A 21,973-nucleotide genomic window follows, 5' to 3' on the forward strand; every position below is an offset into this window, starting at 1 on the left:
AGATGTACCTTTGAGTATCTGAACTGTAAAAGGTCAGGCTAACTACTGAGAGTCACAACTATGAATCTGGCTTTTATAAACTTGCATGATGTGATCCAGACCTTCCTTCAATTTTTACTTCATCATAGTTGACTTTTCTTCTACCTCACTGCTTATTCCCACTAAAGGAGTTAAGAGTTATTTAGATTGTAAACTGGGCATTTTCATTTTTATGTACTTCTTGGGTATGTTTTTAGATAGTGTTCTCTTTTTCTAATCAGTTGTGAAATAGGGTATCATTCATACGTATATAAATGTTGTTTTTGCATTTTAGTGAATCGGCTTGAAGATTTAACTGCTTTGGGTTTGGCTTTAGCTATTTCACTAAGCTGCTACTTCAGCCTCCAGTGGTATCAGTCTCCAGGTTCTAACCTTGAAAAAAAACCCTGGTGTAGTACCTCTAGGTTTAAAATTGACCACTCAGTTGCCTTCAAGCAGCGTACAGGTGCTGTTTTCATAGAGTGACAAGTTGCTTCTGTTGGAGCAGAAACATTAAACATTTGTGATCTTTTTTTCTTTTGCTCTCTATATAGACTATATTCATCTTAGAATTTTTGTGCTAAGCTACAAAGGTTAAAGCCAAGTTTCATTGGGATTAAGATTGTGCAACCAAACAAGGAAAGCATTGGTTTCCCTAAACTGAGGATCAGAGCTAACCAAGAACCATGGTTCATGTCACAGTGGTCATTCATGAAACTTGTGCTGCAAAGATTATTCCACCATGACCTGCCTTACCACCCTGTACCTTAAGTTTTAGGACATGACCATTCCTAATGTTACAACAGAGCAAATACACATTATTCTCCCAGTTATTTTCTATCGGTAAAATGTTTTAACCACATTAAAATATTAAAAAAAAAATCCAACTATAATGTACTCACTTTTTTCTTAAAACAAAGATTAATTTTCAACAATGACTCTTACCCATATTTATGGAAAAATTTATAATACTTATTTTTACGCTCCTAAGTATTTGATGTTGCATTGGATAGACTTATTTCCCAATTTGGTGGTAATTGGAGAACAAGTAGTACTATGAAACAAGATATGTTTTCTCCTGCTGTTGCTTTCATCCAGGTTCCATGTGTTATTGTGAAGATCGGAGTCATTCTCCCTACCTGGCTGTACAGATGAAGAAGTCGAGTCATGGGAAGCATTGCCTATTGACTTCTCAAACATACCACATTTAGATAGTAACAGTACCACACTCTTCCAGTACGTTCTTTTATATCCTGGTTATGCCCCTGCCAGGCAGCTACGTCTCTCTTCCCCTGAAGGAAGACCATTCCCCAAGATCAAATGAGATAACTTTCTTCAAACTTTATTTTCAAGTGCCTGTCCAGTTTAGAAGCCTCGTACTTCCTTAAGTTCATTTGATTTGTTTATAAAAGTTAATACTCTCCTGTGGTTTTCAAAGTAAGATAGTGAACATTAAAAGTATCCTAATAAGTATGATACTTATTTTTTATTCTTTACAGCCAGGAAAAGAAGATGATGAATAGCAAATAAGTTTAGTTTCTTTGGTTTTAAATAATTTCAAGCCCTTTCAGTCATGATTTCTATTCTATTCGAATGTTTTCTAACTCAAGTATTGCTTTCGCCTTTAGGTTACTCACTATAAACAGTACCCACCCAATACCAGCAAAGTTTATTCCTACTTTGAATGCCGTGAAAAGAAGACAGAAAACTCAAAAATAAAGAAGGTGAAATACGAGGAAACAGTATTTTATGGGTTGCAGTACATTCTTAATAAGTACTTAAAAGGTATTATTTTTCCTAGTACATTTCAAACACTGCTTTTATGTAGCTCTTTATAATTTTTCTCCTATATTGTTATATTCTTAATTTAAAGGAACTCATTGAACAGTTTAATTTTGATATTTACTAAATTATTTTGACTATTTTAGGGGTTTTTTTTGAATTGTAAAAAATGTGTTAATTTGAACACATAAATCTTATAATTTGGTATATGTGATTGGTTCCAAATATGAGAAAGGTTTTCTGAAACTAATAAACTTGGGAATAAGTTTAGAAAAGTCAGTAATTTTCTGAGGCTAATCTGGTATGTTAATAGATTTTAAGTCCTTAATTCACAGTAGAGGATTCATTATTGACCTGGGAACTCATTTTGAATCATGGTAGCAATTAGAATATTTTTATCATAGTCATTTTTATCTTAAAGGCCTATTTTTCAGAACTACCTGATGCTGCGGCCTTAGTCTCAAATGTATTTTAAAGTGGAAAACCCCCAAAATAATTTCTGTGCAGTTTTATTTGAAAGTCCATTTCTAGTTTGTTTTATAATGGTATTTCAAGGACGGTGTGGGGGGGAACAGTTCCCAGAAGTTTTATACATTTTTGGAAAATTTCATCTCTGACCTTTTGAAACAAAAATAATCTCAGAATTGAATACAGATTAAGTTGAATTTTACACAGATAAAAACTGAAAATTTTCCATGATCTTGACAAATTTTTAAGACTGATGTCACACTTCAGTTTTACAGCTTAAAAACTTGATACAACATGACATTATTAATTATACCTAAAATATACTGACTACCTGTTACAGGCCAGCATTATGCTAAGTGCTTCCTGTGTCTTAACTCAGTCCTCACAATCATCCTGTGAGTGGGTACTCTACTATTACCCTAATTTTACAGATAAAGATAACTAAAAGTGTACTTGAGGAGCAAAAACTTAAACTTAGTAATTGTGAAAATTATTGGATTATCATCCCTGAAGACATCCTTTATGAATAAAGCAAAAAGATTCACCTGGAAAATTATCTGTATCAAATTTCAAGAGTATTTAAATTAATAGAGAAAAAACACGTCTTAGAAGTTAACTTATTCCTGGGATTAAGAAAAAAAATACTCTGTGTAATAGTTGCTTCTGCACACCTGTTTTTCAAACTGGAAATTAACATAGGGTGAGTGATCAGAAGTGCAGATTCCATTTCTGGCTCTGCTGTTGACTCTGGGTGATCATTTAATCTCTCAGTTCTTGTTTTTTTATCCACAGAATGGTGAAATAGGTAGAGACATGAATCCTACCACAACTCAGCAATTCATAGAATGCCTTTAGAAATGTAAACAGGAAACGTTTGTCCTTTTAGGTAAAGTTGTGACCAAAGAGAAGATCCAGGAAGCCAAAGAGGTGTACAGAGAGCATTTCCAGGATGATGTCTTTAATGAAAAGGGATGGAACTACATTCTTGAGGTAAAAAATGTTTTTAATGTTTTGCTCTACTTTGGTTTTTCTTTCAGTTCAAAATTTCTTACAAAAGAATTTGAATAGAAGACTGTTCTATAATTACAACTTTTTTCTGTCTGGCCCAAATTTAAGAGCTATTTTAGACATTCTTGGGAAAAGTTAAGGGTAACATTTAAATATTTTTTTATGGTGGCAAATAATTAGTATATAGAATCTATAGCAGGTCTCAGTAATTTGTTGTAATATAAACAAATGATAATTTACATAGTGTTTTTCAGAAAGGTGATTTCCTCTTTTCTTTGAAAATATTAGGAAGGAGCATCATTATTTGGCAATTTTGAAATTTTGGTCTATTTTCTTGGCTGTAGCTTATCTAAGGCAATAGGTGCAGTGAGTCTATCATTACCCAGTACTTCTAGGAAATTTCCCTTACTGAACAATTGGAATGGTTTGGTGTAGATCCATAAAGTTGACTTTCATTCTTTATTGTACTATGATATTAATACCTAGCATGTTTGGATCAGTTACTTAATTTTGAGCATCTAAAGATATGGGAATTGAGTTAGAAGAGTTGAATGGTGGTGATTATTACGAAGATAGGTTGGGAATGGGATCTTTAGGCATCTTGGCGCGTTAAGTGTTAATTCATTTATATCTTAAAAACAAATGTCTTTTCCATTGTAGACTACCATCAACAAAATAATTAGAAATACTTTAACTTTCAGGCCTATGTTGTCATACTGAGTTTTACTATTTTTTACTTATGGGTCTTTGAAGAAGTCAAGTAAGCACTCTGTGGTATAATTTCCTCGTATCTTAAGTAAGGTCAGTAAAATCTGGGGGCTAATTCCTGCACTTACCCTATTTGGTTTGTTGGGAAGAGAATAGGAATAGATAAGTGTTAGGCTATATATAATTCCCAGTAGCCAGGGTGATAAATCTTTTGATTTTTTTATGTTCACAGAATTGTAGGGATCTAACCTAGAGATGGTCTTATCTAACCCTGTTGGAAGAATAGTCTGAGACGAGAAATGTTGAATGACTTGCCCACAGTCTGAGTCCAGATTGTTGATTCCGAGCTGGGATTTCTAAGGCAGTATTCTTTCTGCTGTATCATGAGACTTCCAGTGCTTCTCATTAAACAGACTTTTCTTTTATCTATTTACCTGTCCCAAATCACATAAAAACTACTAGGATTTCTGAAATAATTTGCCTTCCTAGCCAAAATGTAGCCACAGCCCTTACCTTTAAAAGAAGGGAGGCGTAATTAAATATCTGATCACATAGTCTGTAGCAAATATGTTGCAGCCTAGTTTTGGAGAGAATTGTTGTACTTGGATATTCATTGCCAAAGCTCTAGAAAGTATACTTCATGATTGGTCTATCCACTCTACGAAAACAGTTTCAGGTCTACTACCAGAATAAAGGGAAAACCTGCTTAAGGTTCTTGTACTGTCAGGGACCTCTCTTTTTTTTCCTTTTTTTGTTTGACATTATTTTGTTCATGTTGCTCTTTAATAGTAGTCCCTTATTTTATCTTTTAGTATTTAGCTTTTGTTTTACGAAAATGGCGACTTAGAAGAAGGAGTGTTCTTGGAAAATTTTTGGAATATGTTGGAATAAACTCTTCTTTTTTTTTGAAATCTTGAGAAAAAACAACTTTTTTGTTTTGACCAGTTTGAGATTATCTCTATCTTCTGGTAGAAATGTTCTTAGCAGAAGTACTTGGACTAAATAAAATGTAAAAATTAATGTCGGTGTCTAAACTGTTAATCATCTTAGCCAATTTTAAGAGAATGAGGATATTACTAGCAATATAATAACATGTAAAATTGCAGTTTCTGTGAGAGTAAGTTTAGCTTCTGTAAAATATGAAGAACCTATTAAAGCAGGTATCTGATTATCATTTGCTAAATGAATAATTTCATTATTGTCTTTTACCAGAAATATGATGGACATCTTCCAATAGAAATAAAAGCTGTTCCTGAGGGCTATGTCATTCCCCGAGGAAATGTTCTCTTCACAGTGGAAAACACAGATCCAGAGTGTTACTGGCTTACAAATTGGATCGAGGTGAATTGTTTTGTTTTGTTTTTAATTTTTATTTAACATTAATTGACAGATACCATATGTTTTCACTCTTATGTGGATCCTGAGAAACTTAACAGAAACCCATGGGGGAGGGGAAGGAAAAAAAAAAAAAGAGGTTAGAGTGGGAGAGAGCCAAAGCATAAGAGACTCTTAAAAACTGAGAACAAACTGAGGGTTGATGGGGGGTGGGAGGGAGAGGAGGGTGGGTGATGGGCATTGAGGAGGGCACCTTTTGGGATGAGCACTGGGTGTTGTATGGAAACCAGTTTGACAATAAACTTCATATATTGAAAAAAAAAAAAACATTAATTGAAGATGTAAAAACCATTCAACTGGGATTCTAGTTTTAAAATTGCTGCTGATAAATCTGTGTAATCTACAATTTACTAAATCTTTCCAGGCCTTAGTTTCCTCATTTAAAAAATGACAGTTGAACTAAATAATCTTTAAGGTTCCTTCCATCAAAATCTAACATTCTAAGACTTTATCTGTATGAAATTATTAAGAACTAGTACCGGTAAGGCTCAGTTGGCTTCCGTCTCGTTTGTTGCAATCTGAAATCTATGTTGTCATAGAAAAAACTGAGAAAAACAGCACAGGTATATTTTTAGTGATTTAAGATATTTTGCGGATATTCTGTTCTAATTATACAAAGGGAATTTTGTTCAGATTTTTAACAGCTTTCTTCATTATCTAATCAGTTTAGAGCTGAGGCTGGCTTTACCACCTGATATGTCTCATCTAAACACACTCAACACTTGCTGATCATTAAGTCCAAAAAGGAGGCTACATAATAGACTCTGAGTTTATATTGCAAGGCTTTTTATTTGTTTTCCTTTCATTTGGACCCAAGCAGTCCTGTCTTGATGTGCTCATAGTTTTGATATTATTTATATAAATAACCTAGTTAGCTTCTCAACAGTTCGGTTTGGATTTTATCTATTAGAGGAAATATTCTAGAAAGTGACTATAGAAATACCACTTTTCTATCTGAGAGGTGTTTTTTACTTAGTGCTTAGAACGGATTCTTTATCTAAATTAGTTTATTAAGCTAATTTGTTGTACTGTTATTTATAAGGACTAGAAAATTTAGGGGAATTAAGAGGTCCAAGAATATGTTTGAAATACAATTTCTAAGTTGACAGAAAATTTAAAACTTCTCTTTATGGGACATTAACTTATAGTAGGCTAATAGGCCCAGAAAAAAATGTTCAATTAACCAAAATAATGATTTTAAATGGTTTACTGCTGTGTCTTAAAACTTTGAATTAACTGTGAACTCAAAAGAACACTTATCTCATTATTAGTTTTTGTACAGGTGTTATAGTATTTGTACTGGGAAATATGTGATTTTAAGAGGATGGTATTATTAAAAACACAAGAGTAAGCGTTCTTAACCACAACATCTTGTCTACCTGTATATCCTTTTACCTTCAATGCCAGAAGAGCCCAAACAGATAAACCTTATTTTGAAAATCATCATCACTTTTTTCTGTTTTCTGATTGAGGGTTTAGTCAAGAAGTACTTTTCCCTGTGTTTGATGGAATTCCCATAGAGCAGACATTTATGGAGGACTAGTTCCCAGTTCACCTGCCTCATGTATGTTTTTCTTTATCTTCAGAAGGTGAAAAAAACACCAGCCTTTGAAAACAACCACCACCAAAAACCTGTTGTCATAATCATTATTTTGGTGTATTTCACTAAAACATAAAGTTAAAAAATTTTATATATAGACCCCTTAGAGGAGTAGTTTGTTAGCAAATAAAGAAATACCACTTTTAATATAAAAATTGTTAAATGTGGGGTGCCTGCGCGGCTCAATTGAGTGTCCAGCTCTTGATTTTGGCTCAGACTTTGTGAGATCGAGTCCCACTGATAGTGCGAAGCCCATTTGGGATCCTGTTCTCTCTCCCCCACTCTCTCTGCCCCTCCTCTGTTCTCTATCAAAATAAATAAACTTAAAAAAATTTAAAATAAAAATTTTTTAAAGTAAAATCCAGTGTGGGAGTGCTGGCTTTTGAAGGGAAAAAACATACATAGGTACGTGTTTTTATTTGCTTCTGCAACAGAACTTCCATCAAATTTACCTTCTATCCTAATATATATGATTTTAAATAACTTCAGTCCTTGCCAGGTATTTTTATCTAAGCCACAGTTGTTTATGGTCTGACACAATCCCTATTTTAGTTTCTGACAGATCCTGTGTTTTATAAAAAAATTGTGTTTACACTAGATACCAAGTCTCCAGAAGAGACTTTTTCATAGTAACTTTGCATCCTTTGTGGGTTTCTGTTGTGAGGGTTAGAGGTTTATCCTAATCTTATCCATCCCCAGCCCAAGTTTACCACCATGTATATGAAATCTGTTACCAAGTCCAACAAACTTGTTATTTACAAACTTAAAGTTGTTCTTCAGGCAACCCTTGTTTTGAAACATTTTAAATAATAGTCCTAAATAGTGTTCCTTCCAGTAACCTCTCCCAGTGTATGTTCAAAGTTACTAATAATATCCTTTGATTGTTACTCACCATACACTGAATTTTAAAACCCACTAAAATTATTGGATTGCTTTAGCAATATCAATACTGGTGCTCAAAGAAACCCTAATTCTCAAGTCAGATTTCAAAACCTGTTTAAAAGAGCCTAAAGGTTTTGCAAAGGTGTCTCAGACTTAAAAGGGGCTAAGGAATGAACATATTGAGCTAAACTTAACCATTTCTTCCAACCAAAAAGCAAAACAAAACCTTTTTGCTATTAAAAAGAATTGTAAAATAGATGGTGATTTCACAGTTTTACAGCACATGCAGAAATGTTTCATGTGACTTTTAAAAAAAATTTTTTTTTTAATGTTTATTTCTGAGACAGAGAGACAGAGCATGAGTGGGTGAGGGACAGAGAGAGAGAGAGAGAGACACAGAATCTGAAGCAGGCTCCAGGCTCTGAGCTGTCAGCACAGAGCCCGATGTGGGACTTGAACTCACAGACCGTGAGATCATGACCTGAGCCAAAGTCGGATGCTCAACCAACTGAGCTACCCAGGCGCCCCTCATGTGACTTTCTTAAAATGACTTGCTAAAAGCCAAGGATGTAAAGCATAACTCAGTTAATAGAATTCTCTAGTGCTAAGCAAAAGTATATCTGAACTAAATAACCTACCAGTAGTCATAATAGATCTAAGAAAAATTAGGTCCAAGACTATAAAGAGGAATAAATGAGTAACTTCTTTAGACCCAATACACCATTCAAGGTGTATTCCCGTGCTGCTGCATAAACTGTTTGATGCAGGTCCACATCAAGTAAAGAAATTGAAGATAGCCTAACTTACTTAGAAACTTCTACGGTGGGGCACTCAGGTGGCTCAGTTGGTTGAGTGTCCGGATCTTGATTTCGGCTCAGGTCATGATCTCACCATTTGTGGGTGTGAGCCCCGAGTCGGGCTCTGCACTGACAGTACAGAGTCTGCTTGGGATTCTCTGTCTCCCTCTCTCTCTGCCCCTCCCTGACTCGTGCTTTCTCTCAAAAATAAAAATAAACTTAAAAAAAAATGTTTTTAAAGAAACTTTTATGGTAATTGCCTCAACATCCAAGTATGAGTGTAATATTATTTGCTTTGTGGCACTTTGGATAGAAACTAGGTAATCTGATGTTCTCTACTGTTAAGGTCGTGCTGTGCTTATCCTTTGTGTTGCTGATCTGAGAACTGAGCTATGCACTCTATCTGGAATGCACGTGGTAGGCATCCTGCAGTACAGTTGAGACGTCTCACTAGTATTTCCAGTAGTATGGAGGTCTAGGACATGCCTCCAGAGAAAGCAGGGAGTTTCCTCAGAAAAACTCAGCATTTTATGTTCTAATATTTGTGATTAATTTTATCACTACAGACTATTCTTGTTCAGTCCTGGTATCCAATCACAGTGGCCACAAATTCTAGAGAGCAGAAGAAAATATTGGCCAACTATTTGCTGGAAACCTCTGGTAACTTAGATGGTCTGGAGTATAAGTTACATGATTTTGGCTACAGAGGAGTTTCTTCCCAAGAGGTATGGAAGTATGAAGTGCACTTCATTTAATAAAATGTGGTTTGTTGGTTAGATTACCATTATAAATTTGGGGGGAATTATTGATAGTGACCTTGGTTCTGAGCAGGCTACATTTTGAAATTCCAGAGATTCAGTCAATATATATATATTTATATATATATATATAAAGTACCTACTATGTGTTAGCTTCTGTTCAGAGTACCTGGAATAAAGCTTTCAGCAAATGTCCCTGTCCTTTCTATATTAGATGGATGATGGATGGACAGACAGACTTAAGTGTTACATATTATAATAAATATAGCAGATGTCAGATAATGCTACAGAGAAGCACAAGGCGCAGGGTAAGGGAAAAGAGGCTGGTGGGAAAAGGGGGGGTGGGTCATTATTGGTAGGTTTCTTTGAGGAGGCAACAGTTGACTTCTTAAATATTTAGGAAAAACTTGATCTTTGCCATAAGGAACTATTATGTCTGATAATGGTATCTCTAAGAATATCTGAAGACAGATATTCCTTTGAGAGCTATGCTGCTTTATACCTCAAAGTATGGGTCTTTTTCTTTTTTGGATTTTGGTTTATGGTTTATTTTCCAGACTGCTGGCATAGGAGCGTCTGCTCATTTGGTTAACTTCAAAGGAACAGACACAGTAGCAGGAATTGCTTTTGTTAAAAAATACTATGGAACGAAAGATCCTGTTCCAGGCTATTCTGTTCCAGCAGCAGAACACAGGTAAAATTCTGTCTTCATCTGCCTATTATCTAAACATTTGTTTTCTGAAATGATTTTTTTTCACTCTTTTAGTGGTAATTCAGTGATATTTTGCTTAATTTCAGAGCCAGGTACTACAGTAAATCCTCATGAATTTAAGCCATACAAACTTAGCATTTAAACTAGGCATAAGGACTAGTATCAGCGAGGTAGAGAACTTTGAACCATCCTCATGAAAACAATTTAAGAGCTTGCTTTCAACTCTCACATTCCCATGTAAGTTTTATTTTAGGGACTTTTTCAACTGCTCTGTTGCCATATGCAGATAGGTTTCATGTGTTAAATCTAGAAGCACTCACTGTAAAACTTGGTCACTTTTTCCCTTTTCCTGCTTTTCTACATGACCTCGCGTAACCTTACCCTGGAAGCTGTCGCTTGGACCCAGTGCCCTCAATTGTAGAAAAGCTAGTAAGGCCTTTTGATGAAAGGAAGAGAGTTCATATCCTTCTTACGCTTCCTTATGTGACGTTACTAAACATCTCAAGTTAAACTAGGGGCTGCGGCTGCGGCTGCCCTGCTCCTAGTGATAACTTTGTCGGAAGGCAGTGGAGTTTTTACAGTGTACGACAGCCTGATTTCTGGTTCTTAATAGCAAAAAATACTTACAGTAATGAGTTTGGGAAAGTTTAGTTAAGTTCTGCTCATACTTGGATCTTGCAGGGTTCTAAAACCAGCAGTGAGTTTTAAAATAAAGCTGAGCTTTTATCCAAGGCAATCTACTGGGTGCTAACAGGGATAGGAAGATATAAAAAACTGACCCTATATTCAGTATAAAAATAATACACTACAAACACTCTGCTCTGTTGATTAAGTACTTTTAAGGTGTTAAAGTGCTCTAGTGTGCAAGGGAAAGAAAGGAAAGATGTTCTCTTCCTGGCAGGACCGAGAAAGTTTTATAGAGACAGTATATGAAATCTTCATTTCTTGAAAGAATGGTTAAATTTAATGGGAGACATGAGCGAGCAATCATTCTGAGTAAATCTTTTTTGCGTGCCTACCACACATCCAACATTGTCTTGAAAGAGCAAGAATGAAAGAGGAGAGTGACTGTGCTTTGGGAATAAGGGCTGAAACAGATTTTGTAGGGAACATGGGTTAGACTCAGAAGACAGGTTAACCTGTAAACGCCCTTAAATTCATCTTGACATTGAATGTTAACTATGTGCACATCATGTGAGGTTAATCTAATTCCTTTTTTAAATGGGGGTGGGCATCGAAGTTTTGAGTGTAAGCAGCTTTGTCATCAGAGAAATATTTTAGGATGGTTGTTTTGATAGGATATATTATGAATTGATAAAAAGAGAAATAAGAAATTAGGAGGCTGAAGAGGAAGCTGTTCTAACAATTTGGAGAGATGCACAAAGGTTCAGAACGAAGTGGCTCAGTGAATGTTAAGAAGTGGCTAAACACAGGCAATGGCTTAGGAGACAAAGTTGATAGAACTTGAGGATTCGGATTGGAGCTGGCGGAGGGTAGATTCCGCTAATATTTATGAGCCTTGCTGTATCAGTAGGGCCCTTGTTAAGGATTCTGACAGTCGAGACTCATCAGAGTCGGAACACAAGGATGTTGGTTCTACAGTTACAGTATTTTTATTTTGGACTTAAGTAATATCCATATATTAGACTCTTACTGATGGTTTTGCTTCACAGTAGTAATATCACGAGTATGAATCTGAGAAGAAAGGTATCTTCTTTAGGATTTTCATGTTAAAACAGGGTGAAATCCATTTCAGAGTCTCACAGTAGTATTTACTACATTTGTAAAATTTACTCTTTAATATATAAAAATATTTCAGATGTTCTTAAGTAGAAAAGTCTTTTAAACAATACATGGTATAGTGAAAAGAGCTTGGAACTCAAAGGTGGGAAACCTGAGTGACCTAGTGACCCTACAGCTGACATTCTGGGTGGCCTTGGGCAAGTCACTTCCCTTTCTTCCTCTGTTCCTCCAGCCAGCCAGACAAAAGGAAGAGCTAAAATTTAATGTCTCCAACATCAGAAGGTCATTAAGGATAAATGAGCTAACATCTAAAATCACTTGGCCACCTGGGTGGCTCAGCAGTTGAGTGTCCACCTCTTGATTTAGGCTCAGGTCGTGATCCCACGGTGGTGGGATCAAACGTGGCATCAGGCTGGGTGCTGAAAAATGTGGAGCCTGCTTAAGATTCCCTCTCCTTCTCCCTCCCCCCTCCTCCTTCCCCCTCCTCACACTCTCTCTCTGAAATAAAAAAAATTTAAAACTTCAAAATAAGAGAACTCTAAAGTTTAGAGCATTGCCATTATGGTTATAAATATTTTCTTAAGGAATGTATGAATCTGGACTTAGAAATATGCCACTATCATTGTTTTAACACAACTTTTCTGTTTTCTTCCCAATGTTCTACCAGTTCACATACTCAGATTATTTCTATTCATATAGTGGGGTTTTCATATTCCTGATTTACTTATTCTGAGATTGTGTAAAGCAAAGCCAAGCATATGTTAAAAAAAAAAACAACAACACTGAACCCAAAGATGTGGGGAGAGTTTGGTTGATCAAAAAATTTAAGAGAAACATTAGACTATTTAATATGGAACCCAATTTAAAATTGTACATCGTGTGGTTAAGTGCTTACATTCTGTGGTTGATGTGAGCTTATGTAAAACTGCCTTGTTAAACTATATAAGTAAAACAAAAATAAATCAATAGAAATTGAGAAAAAAAAGAAATATGCTATTGTGTAACCTTTCCCTCAAACTTTGGAAAGGTATCGATTTGATGCTGGAAATTAGAATAGCATTAGGAGAATTCATTGAACAAATACTTATGAGCTCCATATACTATCATCGGAAGAACAGGTGTTATGATTGGATTATGTAGAGAGGGTGCTGCAGGAAGTGTCTCGAGGATGATGACGTAATAAAGGTAATCATCTCTCTGCCTAACAAGTAGATCTGGAGTCCAGAAGAAAAACCTGGACTAAGGGACAGATTCTGGAAACCCTTACCATGAGGGGATTTTTTAAAAGCCTTGAATATTTTTCACACAGGGAGTTGTATAGAGGAAAGCACGTGTGCAGGTCAGAGCCTATGATGGATTGAAGGAGAACATGACTTCTGAGGGGGACTGTAAAGGAACCATAGAAATAGGAAAAAATATATACATGAAAATGAGAGAGAGGTCACTGAAGTCATGGAAAAGGAAAGTTCAAGTGCCAGAGAAAGGAAGTAAGGTAAAGACTGAAAATGAACTTTGCTAGATAATACAAACAGCAGAGTTAGATGACTGTATCAGTGCATTGCTGGTAAAACAGAACTGTGTAGTCAAGGAGCTCTACCTGTAGGAGGTCATTATTACATTACAAAGCTCTCTGGCATCCGTATTGAGCTTAATTCTCTCCATCCTTATTAAGAGGACAATAGTAGTTGACATGAAGAAGGGGGTTTTTTTTGCATCTGAATTTTCCCTTCAGCCTGCAGATGTTGGCATGAAGTCGGGAGTTGGCATCATAACTACTAGCAGCCTCTGGAGTTGTTAAGAAGAGTGTTCACTCTAAAATGAGTTTTATGTAAATAGACTATCTCTCTGTTTCAGATAAGAGTAGTCTCTGGGTAGCTGGCTCTTTATAACCTTGAAGTGTACATGCTCTGTTATCATTAGTGTATCATTGACAGCAAGGGAAAATAGTCTACCCCAGTCCTTTAGGAAAAAAAATAATAAAATGACAGTTTCAAATATAAATTAGTATGACTCTTCAAACAGTTCTGAGATAAACTTATACCTACATGGGGTTATATAATAAGTAAAATGGGCTCTCTTTCCATTACTTTACTTAGGAAAATGGATGGGGTAGAGGAGAAGACTAGAAAACTAGGGAGAAGGAAAAATTGCTGGGCATGAGGAATTGCTAACAGTTTTTCAAATTCATTATTAGATTCTATTTAAGAATTTTTTAAATGATTTATATTAATCAAGAAGTACTTGTTACAAATAATTATTCAGTAAGAACCATTATTGAGGACATTGTGAAAATCACTGTAACGGTTTTTGCCTAATAGAAACTCACATCTTATTTCCCATCATAATTGTGTTTTGCTCAAACTAAGTATTAAAATTCTTACATTCCCTGGGCATATATTAACTTTATAGATGAAATAAATGACTGCCTGTTACTGGCCATTTGAAGATATAACAGGTAAAGGGTTGGTTGGCTGTATATATGTATGGTATAGTATAAATAACTGCCTAAGTAGTTGCCTTTAAGTATAAGAGTTTTAAAGATAAAAAAGACTAGTGTATGTCCCTACTATTATTGGTATATGGTTTTGAAAGCTCACAGAAGGGAGCAAGTCCTTGCATTATGTAGCGAAATAACGAGAGTATGTGTTCATTGTTTCTCACATCTTGGCATAATGTACGGAGTGCATTCAGTAGCTGCTTGTTTTAGTCAACTAATTTTATTATATTTTTTAAGTGAACTCTACATCCAGCGTGGGGCTCAAACTCAGAACCCTGAGGTCAAGAGTTGTAGGCTTCCAACTGTGCCAGCCAAGCACCCCCTAGTTAACTGATTTTAAATGAGTAGGTTCAGGAATACAAAAAAAACAAAAACAAAAAGTTGGTTGAAAATAGGAGTTAAAATAACTATGAGACAGGAATAAGATTCCTTATACTATTAAACATCAACCAAGGAGTGGTTTGGCCCAAATAGTTGATGATCCTTATCACATGCATTCAGTAAACTAAATCTCACCTTTGCAGTGTTGATGGCATTAGAAATATATAGTACATCAGATATGATTTAGGAATAGATAATGTGTCTGCCTACGTAAATCTGTATTTTCATTTTGTTTTCTAGTACCATAACAGCTTGGGGGAAAGACCGTGAAAAAGATGCTTTTGAACATATAGTAACACAGTTTTCATCAGTGCCTGTATCTGTGGTCAGCGATAGCTATGACATTTACAATGCATGTGAAAAAATATGGGGTGAAGATCTAAGACATTTAATACTGTCAAGAAGTACAGAGGCACCACTAATAATCAGACCTGATTCTGGAAATCCTCTGGACACTGTATTAAAGGTAAATTTTAATACATAACTTGATTATTAAAATGCCTGTGGACCCACTGTATCAATACTGTTGTAGTTTCATTTATGCACATGGCATTTCAGAACCATTTCTGGACCATTTCTGGACCAGGCCCCTTATTTTAGAGTTGCAGCTCAGGGAGAGTAATAAATTTGTCCAAGGCCACACATTAATAACAGAAAAAGGATACCCACAGTTCTGGGTTATTTATATACTGTCAAATAGATAATACTGTTGAACAGATATTTTCTGCTTACCTTGAAAATTAATAGTATTAATCCTGTGCTTTGGTTACCAAGTTTTTGTTTTTTCTTTACTACAAGTCATTGCTATACCTTTGAAGTTTTTAGTGCAAAAGAAATATGTGGAAGGTGATGTGGAATAAAAATAATTCAAAAATACTTTTCAGGTAGTGATTCTTTAGAGATACTGTTGATCCTCAGTAGAGCATTGTTGTTTTGTTTTTTTAGTATTCAGGACTTGGTTTGCCTTCTTCAAAAATCATTAATAAGAACAAGTTATTTGATGCCTATTGCTAGAAAAATATTGTGTTAGGTGCTTTACTTAAGCTATGTCATATAATCTCTGTGAAAACCCTATGGTAAATATTACTCTCTCTCCAGATGTGGGGTCAATCTCATGAACCATGAGATCGTGACCAGAGCAGAAACCAAGAGTGGGACTGAGCCACCCAGGCGCCCCAGCAAAGTCCTTTTTTTTTTTAACTTTGAAACCTTTTCACACTTTTTTTGAGTTTGTTATTTTGTGTTGTATGTGTATTTTCCCCTACAGGTTTTGGATATTCTGGGTAAGAAGTTCCCTATTACTGAGAACTCAAAGGGCTATAAGTTGCTACCACCTTATCTTAGAATTATTCAAGGGGATGGAGTAGATATTAATACTCTACAAGAGGTATGTGTTTTATATTAAGTTTGATAAATAGCACATTAATGATTTAAACATAGTTGTGATTCTTTTCATAAATGTTAATGATAGCATATGTCTTTTCTGTTAATTGCTTAAAGTTTGTAATAAACGCAGTTGACCCTTGAATAGCATAGGGGTTAGGGTCATGGACACTCCCCTATATCCCACACAGTCAAAAAATCCATGTATAACTTTTGACTCTACCAAAACTTAACTCCTAGAAGAATGCCATTGACCGGAAGCCTTACAATAACATCAACAGTCGATTAACACGAACATATGTATTATGTACTGTATTATATTATATACTGTATTCCTAGTAAGCTAGACAAAAGAAATATTTTTTTATATAATTATATATTATATAATAGATATTTTATTAGAAAAAATATTAGGTAAAATATTAAGAAAATTGTAAGGAAGAGAAAATACATTTATAGTACTATACTGTATTTATCAAAAAAAATCTGTGTATAAGTGGACTGGTGCAAACAAACCCATGTTTCAACAGGCAGCTGTACTAGTGAGTTAAGGTCTAGGTGTATCAGCCATACCACACTTAACTACTCTCTGTCCTTAATTGGGCACCCTTGATGAGCCTGAAGAAGCGTCACCATGAAACAGAATGCCAAACAACATTTCCTTGTATATAAAACAACATTTTGACACTGCTTAAGTAGGTGTGTTTTATTGGAATGGAGCTGCACATACTTGGCAATTTATTATAAAACTTGAATGGTATTAATGTATGCTTTCTTAAAAAGTATAAAATGGTTTATCACCTCTTCTAAACATTAACTGTCATCACTGTTACTGTTAGATTTAGCCAAACAGTGTTCTAGTATCTTAAAACTTTTGCCTCTTTTTCCCCCAAATAAGCTTTTAAAGAGTTATTATTTCATGTTAACAAATACCTAAAATACTCCATAAAAATTAAGGCTATCATTTGATATTATAATTTAGACTACTATTGTAAAACCACTGATATTTTAACGTCTATCAGCCTCAGATGGTATCCATTTTCATAACACAAGTTATTAAAGGATTTTTCTGTTTGCAAGAATTTGGTGTGGTGAGAGTAAGGGCAGTATTCAAAGTGTAAATTGTGTTCCAAAAGATCCATATAAAAGAACTATTGCATATAACAAACTGTGTTTCTGTGGTGATGTGCATGTAAAGTTCCAGAATGAGGTTTCTGGAATAGATCTCTTGCAATTACAGAAATGAGGTTTTTTCCACCCAGCTCTCCCAAACCGCTTTACCTAAGAAAAGTGGAAACTCCCCAAACTCCTCTAAGTGATTTGGTGTTTGGACATTAGGGGCTTCCATGTGAGAAGGAAGGAAGGCATAAAGTCTGCAATGAGGAGGAAGACCTAAGTACAGAAATCTCAGCGGGCATTTTTTTTAATAGCTGTTGTCTCCTTAGCTAACGTAAGGGTTTCTTACCTCATCATCAGTTAAGAACTGTTACCCATACCTGCATTTTAGCCAGTTTAGCAGGTGCTGTCACCCACATTTCTCCCTCTTTCAGATGAAACATCATGGGCAGGGACCTGTGCCATTGTCAGAAAACCCATTAGCTCTTCTCATGGCTCAGACCTGGCATTCATCTCTTTAAAAGTCAGGTGGTTCAGTCAGGTATTTGAACTTCCCTTTAAAAACCAAAGTTTCCTTTCCTTTTTTTTTTTTTTTTTTTAAATGCTGAGAATGCAAGTGCATTTTTTTAAGTTGAGACTCAGCTTAAAACTTGAACTTTTTTTTTTTTTTTTAACTTTACAAACAAGGAGTTAAATATTGAGACAGGTACTCTTTATTCATCCCTGACCAAGGTTTCACCAGTGCCAGTTTGTGTTAATGCAGATGCACTTGTGTGTTGGTTTACATAAAGGGTAATACCTGCTTTCTTCATCCTGGAGGGGGCTCAAATAAGTTTTCCGAAGTAGGAAAAGGAACCGTGTGGTTTTGCTTCCTACATATAGTAGATACCTTGATTTTGACACAATGAAAAATCTGTTTAACTTCAAACTTCTCTCATTGTCAGCCTCACTTTTGAACTTGGCTCTTCATGGTCAGTCTTCCCTGTGACATGTCATGAAGTTGATGGTATAACCCCACTCTGGGGTTTTTGTGTACCAGAATAAATCCACTTATTTCAGTAAAGAGGCAAAAATCTCTTTTGTGTTAGACACAATTCACTAGGTGAATCCTTGACTCCACAGCCATACCCCCAGGAGGTCACCCCGTACACAACCCAGCTCTCCTGAGCAAACACACGAGTGGTCCTCCACTGTCTCCCTGGCAGCTGTCGACACATTTGTGTTCATGTAGATTTCCGGCACAAGACCTTACGTGTCTTATCACCAGTTACTTCTCATTCCCTCATTTCCTTCATTCCCCCGACCCTAACCACAGCCACAGTGACAACACAACAAATTCAGGAGCTCTGAATGAAATCCTCCTTCTGCACTTACACCTCAGCCCGGCATTTTTGAAGGTGGGTAGGTCTTTTAAAAGAGAAAATGTGGACTATAACTCTGTAGGCCTTACTCTTCACTGTGTATGGTGTTATAAAATGGCTCCAGGATGTTTTACTTTATTCATCACTATGACCCAGGGGAAATAACCTCCTTCCTTTTTCAAATTACTTAAGTGTTTTTTGATCTTCTAGATTGTAGAAGGCATGAAGCAAAAAAAATGGAGTATTGAAAACATTGCTTTCGGTTCTGGTGGAGCTTTGCTACAGAAGTTAACAAGAGATCTGTTGAATTGTTCCTTCAAGTGTAGCTATGTTGTAACCAATGGCCTTGGGGTATGTCCTTCAACTTTTACTCTTGTGTTAGTACCTTCTTTATGTGTCAGGTAGAATGCAGTTACTGAATGCAGTAGTCAAAGGATATGTCCTAAACTATGTTGTCAGCTACCACTGACCTTGACTCAAAGCAAGGAAAGAAAAGAGATCTTAGGTAAAAAAAAAAAAAAAAAAATGACATGACTTGGAGAAAGGAGGAAAAAGAAGATGATTATTTGAGAAGTAATGCAGGCCAGTCATTGCCCACTCGTTCAGTATTAGAGTCAAAAAGTTTACCATTTTGAAGGGGAATGTCAGCTAACCCAGCCATCATATATGAAAGATAAGCAGGTGTGTAAGCACCATCAGTGTTTTAGGAAGGTGGAGCATGGAGTGGGAGTTGTGATACCAGAATCCTGTTCTAATAGCCTTAGAACGGGACCCCAAGCTGCCTGTTTCAGGCAGCTGAACAACAAGGGTCTTCGTAGGCTCTTGAGACTCTATGGATCCAAAGGTGGGAGTGGGAGATATTAAGAGTTCTTCAGAACACCTGGGTTCTGGGTTGGTTCCTTGCTTTCCTCACCTCTGTCTTTGGAAGCTTCTGGGGTTGATCATCTGCTTCTCCTCCAGACCATCACTCCTTGCTTCTATTATGTTGGCCTCCTACCTTTCTGCTCTTTAAACAAACCTTGTGTTCTCCTCAGGTTCTCTAGGTCTTTGCTTTTCATAGTAACAAGGAATAAAGTAAAAGGTAACAAAAGGAAAAGTTATGGAGTATGGAATGGAAGCCTTTACCTTAGTAAAAATCTTAGTTCCCTTGCCACAGATTATATAATACAGTTGACATAGTTTTTTTTGTTTTCTTTTCCCAGTAGCCTGCATGTGCTATACTGGAATGTTAGGATATTCAAGACTTCAATTTTGTTCATAACCCTTTTCCCTAACAGAGGACTCTGTCTTCCACCAGAGGCTAGAGTTCTGTTTCTAAAAGCCCGATGTGGATTCGTTTAGTTATACCAATAAAGTGCCTTAGGTTTATATATAAATTATGTATAAACTTTGTTCTTTAATGGGAATAACATTCCTGATTAGTCTTTTATTTCTCTTTCTTCCAGATTAATGTCTTCAAGGACCCCGTTGCTGATCCCAACAAAAGATCCAAAAAGGGCCGATTATCTTTACATAGGACACCAGCAGGGAATTTTGTTACACTTGAGGAAGGAAAAGGAGACCTTGAGGAATATGGTCATGTATGTTATCTTTGCTGATCTTCCATATTATGAAAGCGGGCTCTTACGTTGCATTTTTAAAGTATCTCCAGAACGTTTTTTTCTTGAAGGACAAAGTACTTTTGCTGTAAAACGTGTGCGGTTGCTAACCTAGCAACCAAAATAAGATGAAAACCAAGAAGGGGCTAGATCATAAATAAGAACTGTGCATACAGTGGGTGACAAACTAGGACATTTCATAAAAAAGCAAAAGTTCATCCACACAGTGAGCAGCAGGGTAGTGGCTGATGAACTTCAGCAAGCCCTCGTGTACTCCACCGTACTGTTAGTGCCAACTTGGCAGCGAGTCCTTTCTGAAAAGGAACGGCTAAAAATACTTAAAGGAAGCTATTTATGTTGTAAAACTGGTAATTTAATAAAGGAAGGGCTATCCAAATTCTAAGGTGTTGAAAGATAATCCCATTTTTTAAAAACTTAACAGAATCCAGTTGAGATGGTTTTCTGTAGTCTCCTGTGCTTCTCACAGCAATTCTGGGCTACAAAAGCAGATTATGTTATCTTAATATAAGATGTGAAAACATTATGACTGGATTCTGATTACATAATAATAATAATAGGTGAAACCTACATTAAACCAAGTTTTCTGATTCAAGTCAATCAAACTGGAAAAGTTTATAGTGTGCTTAAGTGGTCCATATGATCTGATGCTCTTTAACATAAAAAATACACTTATATTTGTAAACTCAGAAGCTACAAAATGTATTTTAGCCGCTGGATTGAAAAAACTCATTTTTAGAGGAAAACTGCTCCAAACATAAAACACTAATTTATCACTGTAGATTCTTTATACCATTTCAGATATTCTACTTATGGTATATGTGATACTAAGTTTTGAGCTAGAACTGAACATTTTACTGTATTTAATGAAAAATAAGTTCCTAAACAAACTTTTCAATATAGCCTGTTGTTCAGGTCGTTGAGTAGCCTTCACTGAACTCTTGTAGCTACTGAGAGTTTGCCGAATGAGTGTGTCCAGATGGACTGATAAAGTCAGTGTAGACAAAGTCCCAACTATGGCTTTAAAATGCATTGATTTCAAGAGTATGTAAATGACACCCTAGAACATCTGAGGCAGTAATCAGTTATAATCATCTAGGCATTTTAAGAATAGGAACCACCATTCCTTGATGATATTTAACTTTGTGAAAGAAAAGGTTATGCACCTCAATCTTGATGGAAAACTGAGGCACAACAGATTACATCTGTCGATTTTTCAAAGGAAATCAAGGGCAGACAATTCCTTAGGGAGTCGAAAGTGGCTTTCTCAGACTCAAAAGGGAATTCAGTTTTCTCAGTTGACTGTTGTTACCCTTGCATTGATCAAATGGATTATGTGTGTTTTTAAATCCGTCATTGAGCATTCATCAAGAAGCCAATACTTACTTCTGTTTCTGGTTTGGTTTCTTGTTTTTTAGGTTTTTGTTGTTGTTCTTGTTGTTCTAAGTCCAAAACTCAGTGACTAGGAAATTTATTAAATTCCAGGGTTATAAGTTTAATCAGTGTTGAGTCTGTTGTCTAGGAACAAGGGAAGGCCTGGCAGGCTTTCCTTGCTCACTGTCAGTCATAATTATCAGCAACAGCCATGATTCTTCTGGGCAACCAAGCAATAAGCATCTTCCACCTGGAAAAATAAAGAGAAGGATCAGCTACCGTTTTCGTGTTTTCCCTTCAAGGAAAACTTTTACGAATATTTAGATCATTGCTTTATATAAAAGCTAAATATTTCTACATAGCCATTTTAGATA

General features: G+C 35.8%; 1 protein-coding gene and 1 long non-coding RNA gene across 3 annotated transcripts in view; one reads left to right on the top strand and one right to left on the bottom strand.

The window, feature by feature from the left end:
• NAMPT (nicotinamide phosphoribosyltransferase) overlaps positions 1-21,973 on the top strand; it is a 40,651-nt gene that overhangs the window by 15,569 nt on the left and 3,109 nt on the right. Inside the window, exons 2-10 of the mRNA XM_043588612.1 lie at positions 1,647-1,803; positions 3,155-3,258; positions 5,197-5,325; positions 9,225-9,383; positions 9,974-10,110; positions 14,990-15,215; positions 16,017-16,136; positions 18,820-18,960; positions 20,055-20,189. Coding sequence (XP_043444547.1) covers positions 1,647-1,803; positions 3,155-3,258; positions 5,197-5,325; positions 9,225-9,383; positions 9,974-10,110; positions 14,990-15,215; positions 16,017-16,136; positions 18,820-18,960; positions 20,055-20,189 — 1,308 coding nt within the window. The remainder of the gene's footprint in view (positions 1-1,646; positions 1,804-3,154; positions 3,259-5,196; positions 5,326-9,224; positions 9,384-9,973; positions 10,111-14,989; positions 15,216-16,016; positions 16,137-18,819; positions 18,961-20,054; positions 20,190-21,973) is intronic.
• The window catches only part of LOC122487763, a 91,481-nt gene continuing 90,856 nt past the window's right edge, over positions 21,349-21,973 (bottom strand). For both annotated transcript variants that reach the window (XR_006298463.1, XR_006298464.1), the window contains exon 3: positions 21,349-21,849. This is a non-coding gene — a long non-coding RNA (uncharacterized LOC122487763). The remainder of the gene's footprint in view (positions 21,850-21,973) is intronic.

Source organism: Prionailurus bengalensis, chromosome A2, assembly GCF_016509475.1.
Source record: "Prionailurus bengalensis isolate Pbe53 chromosome A2, Fcat_Pben_1.1_paternal_pri, whole genome shotgun sequence".
NCBI classification, from domain to species: domain Eukaryota; kingdom Metazoa; phylum Chordata; class Mammalia; order Carnivora; family Felidae; genus Prionailurus; species Prionailurus bengalensis.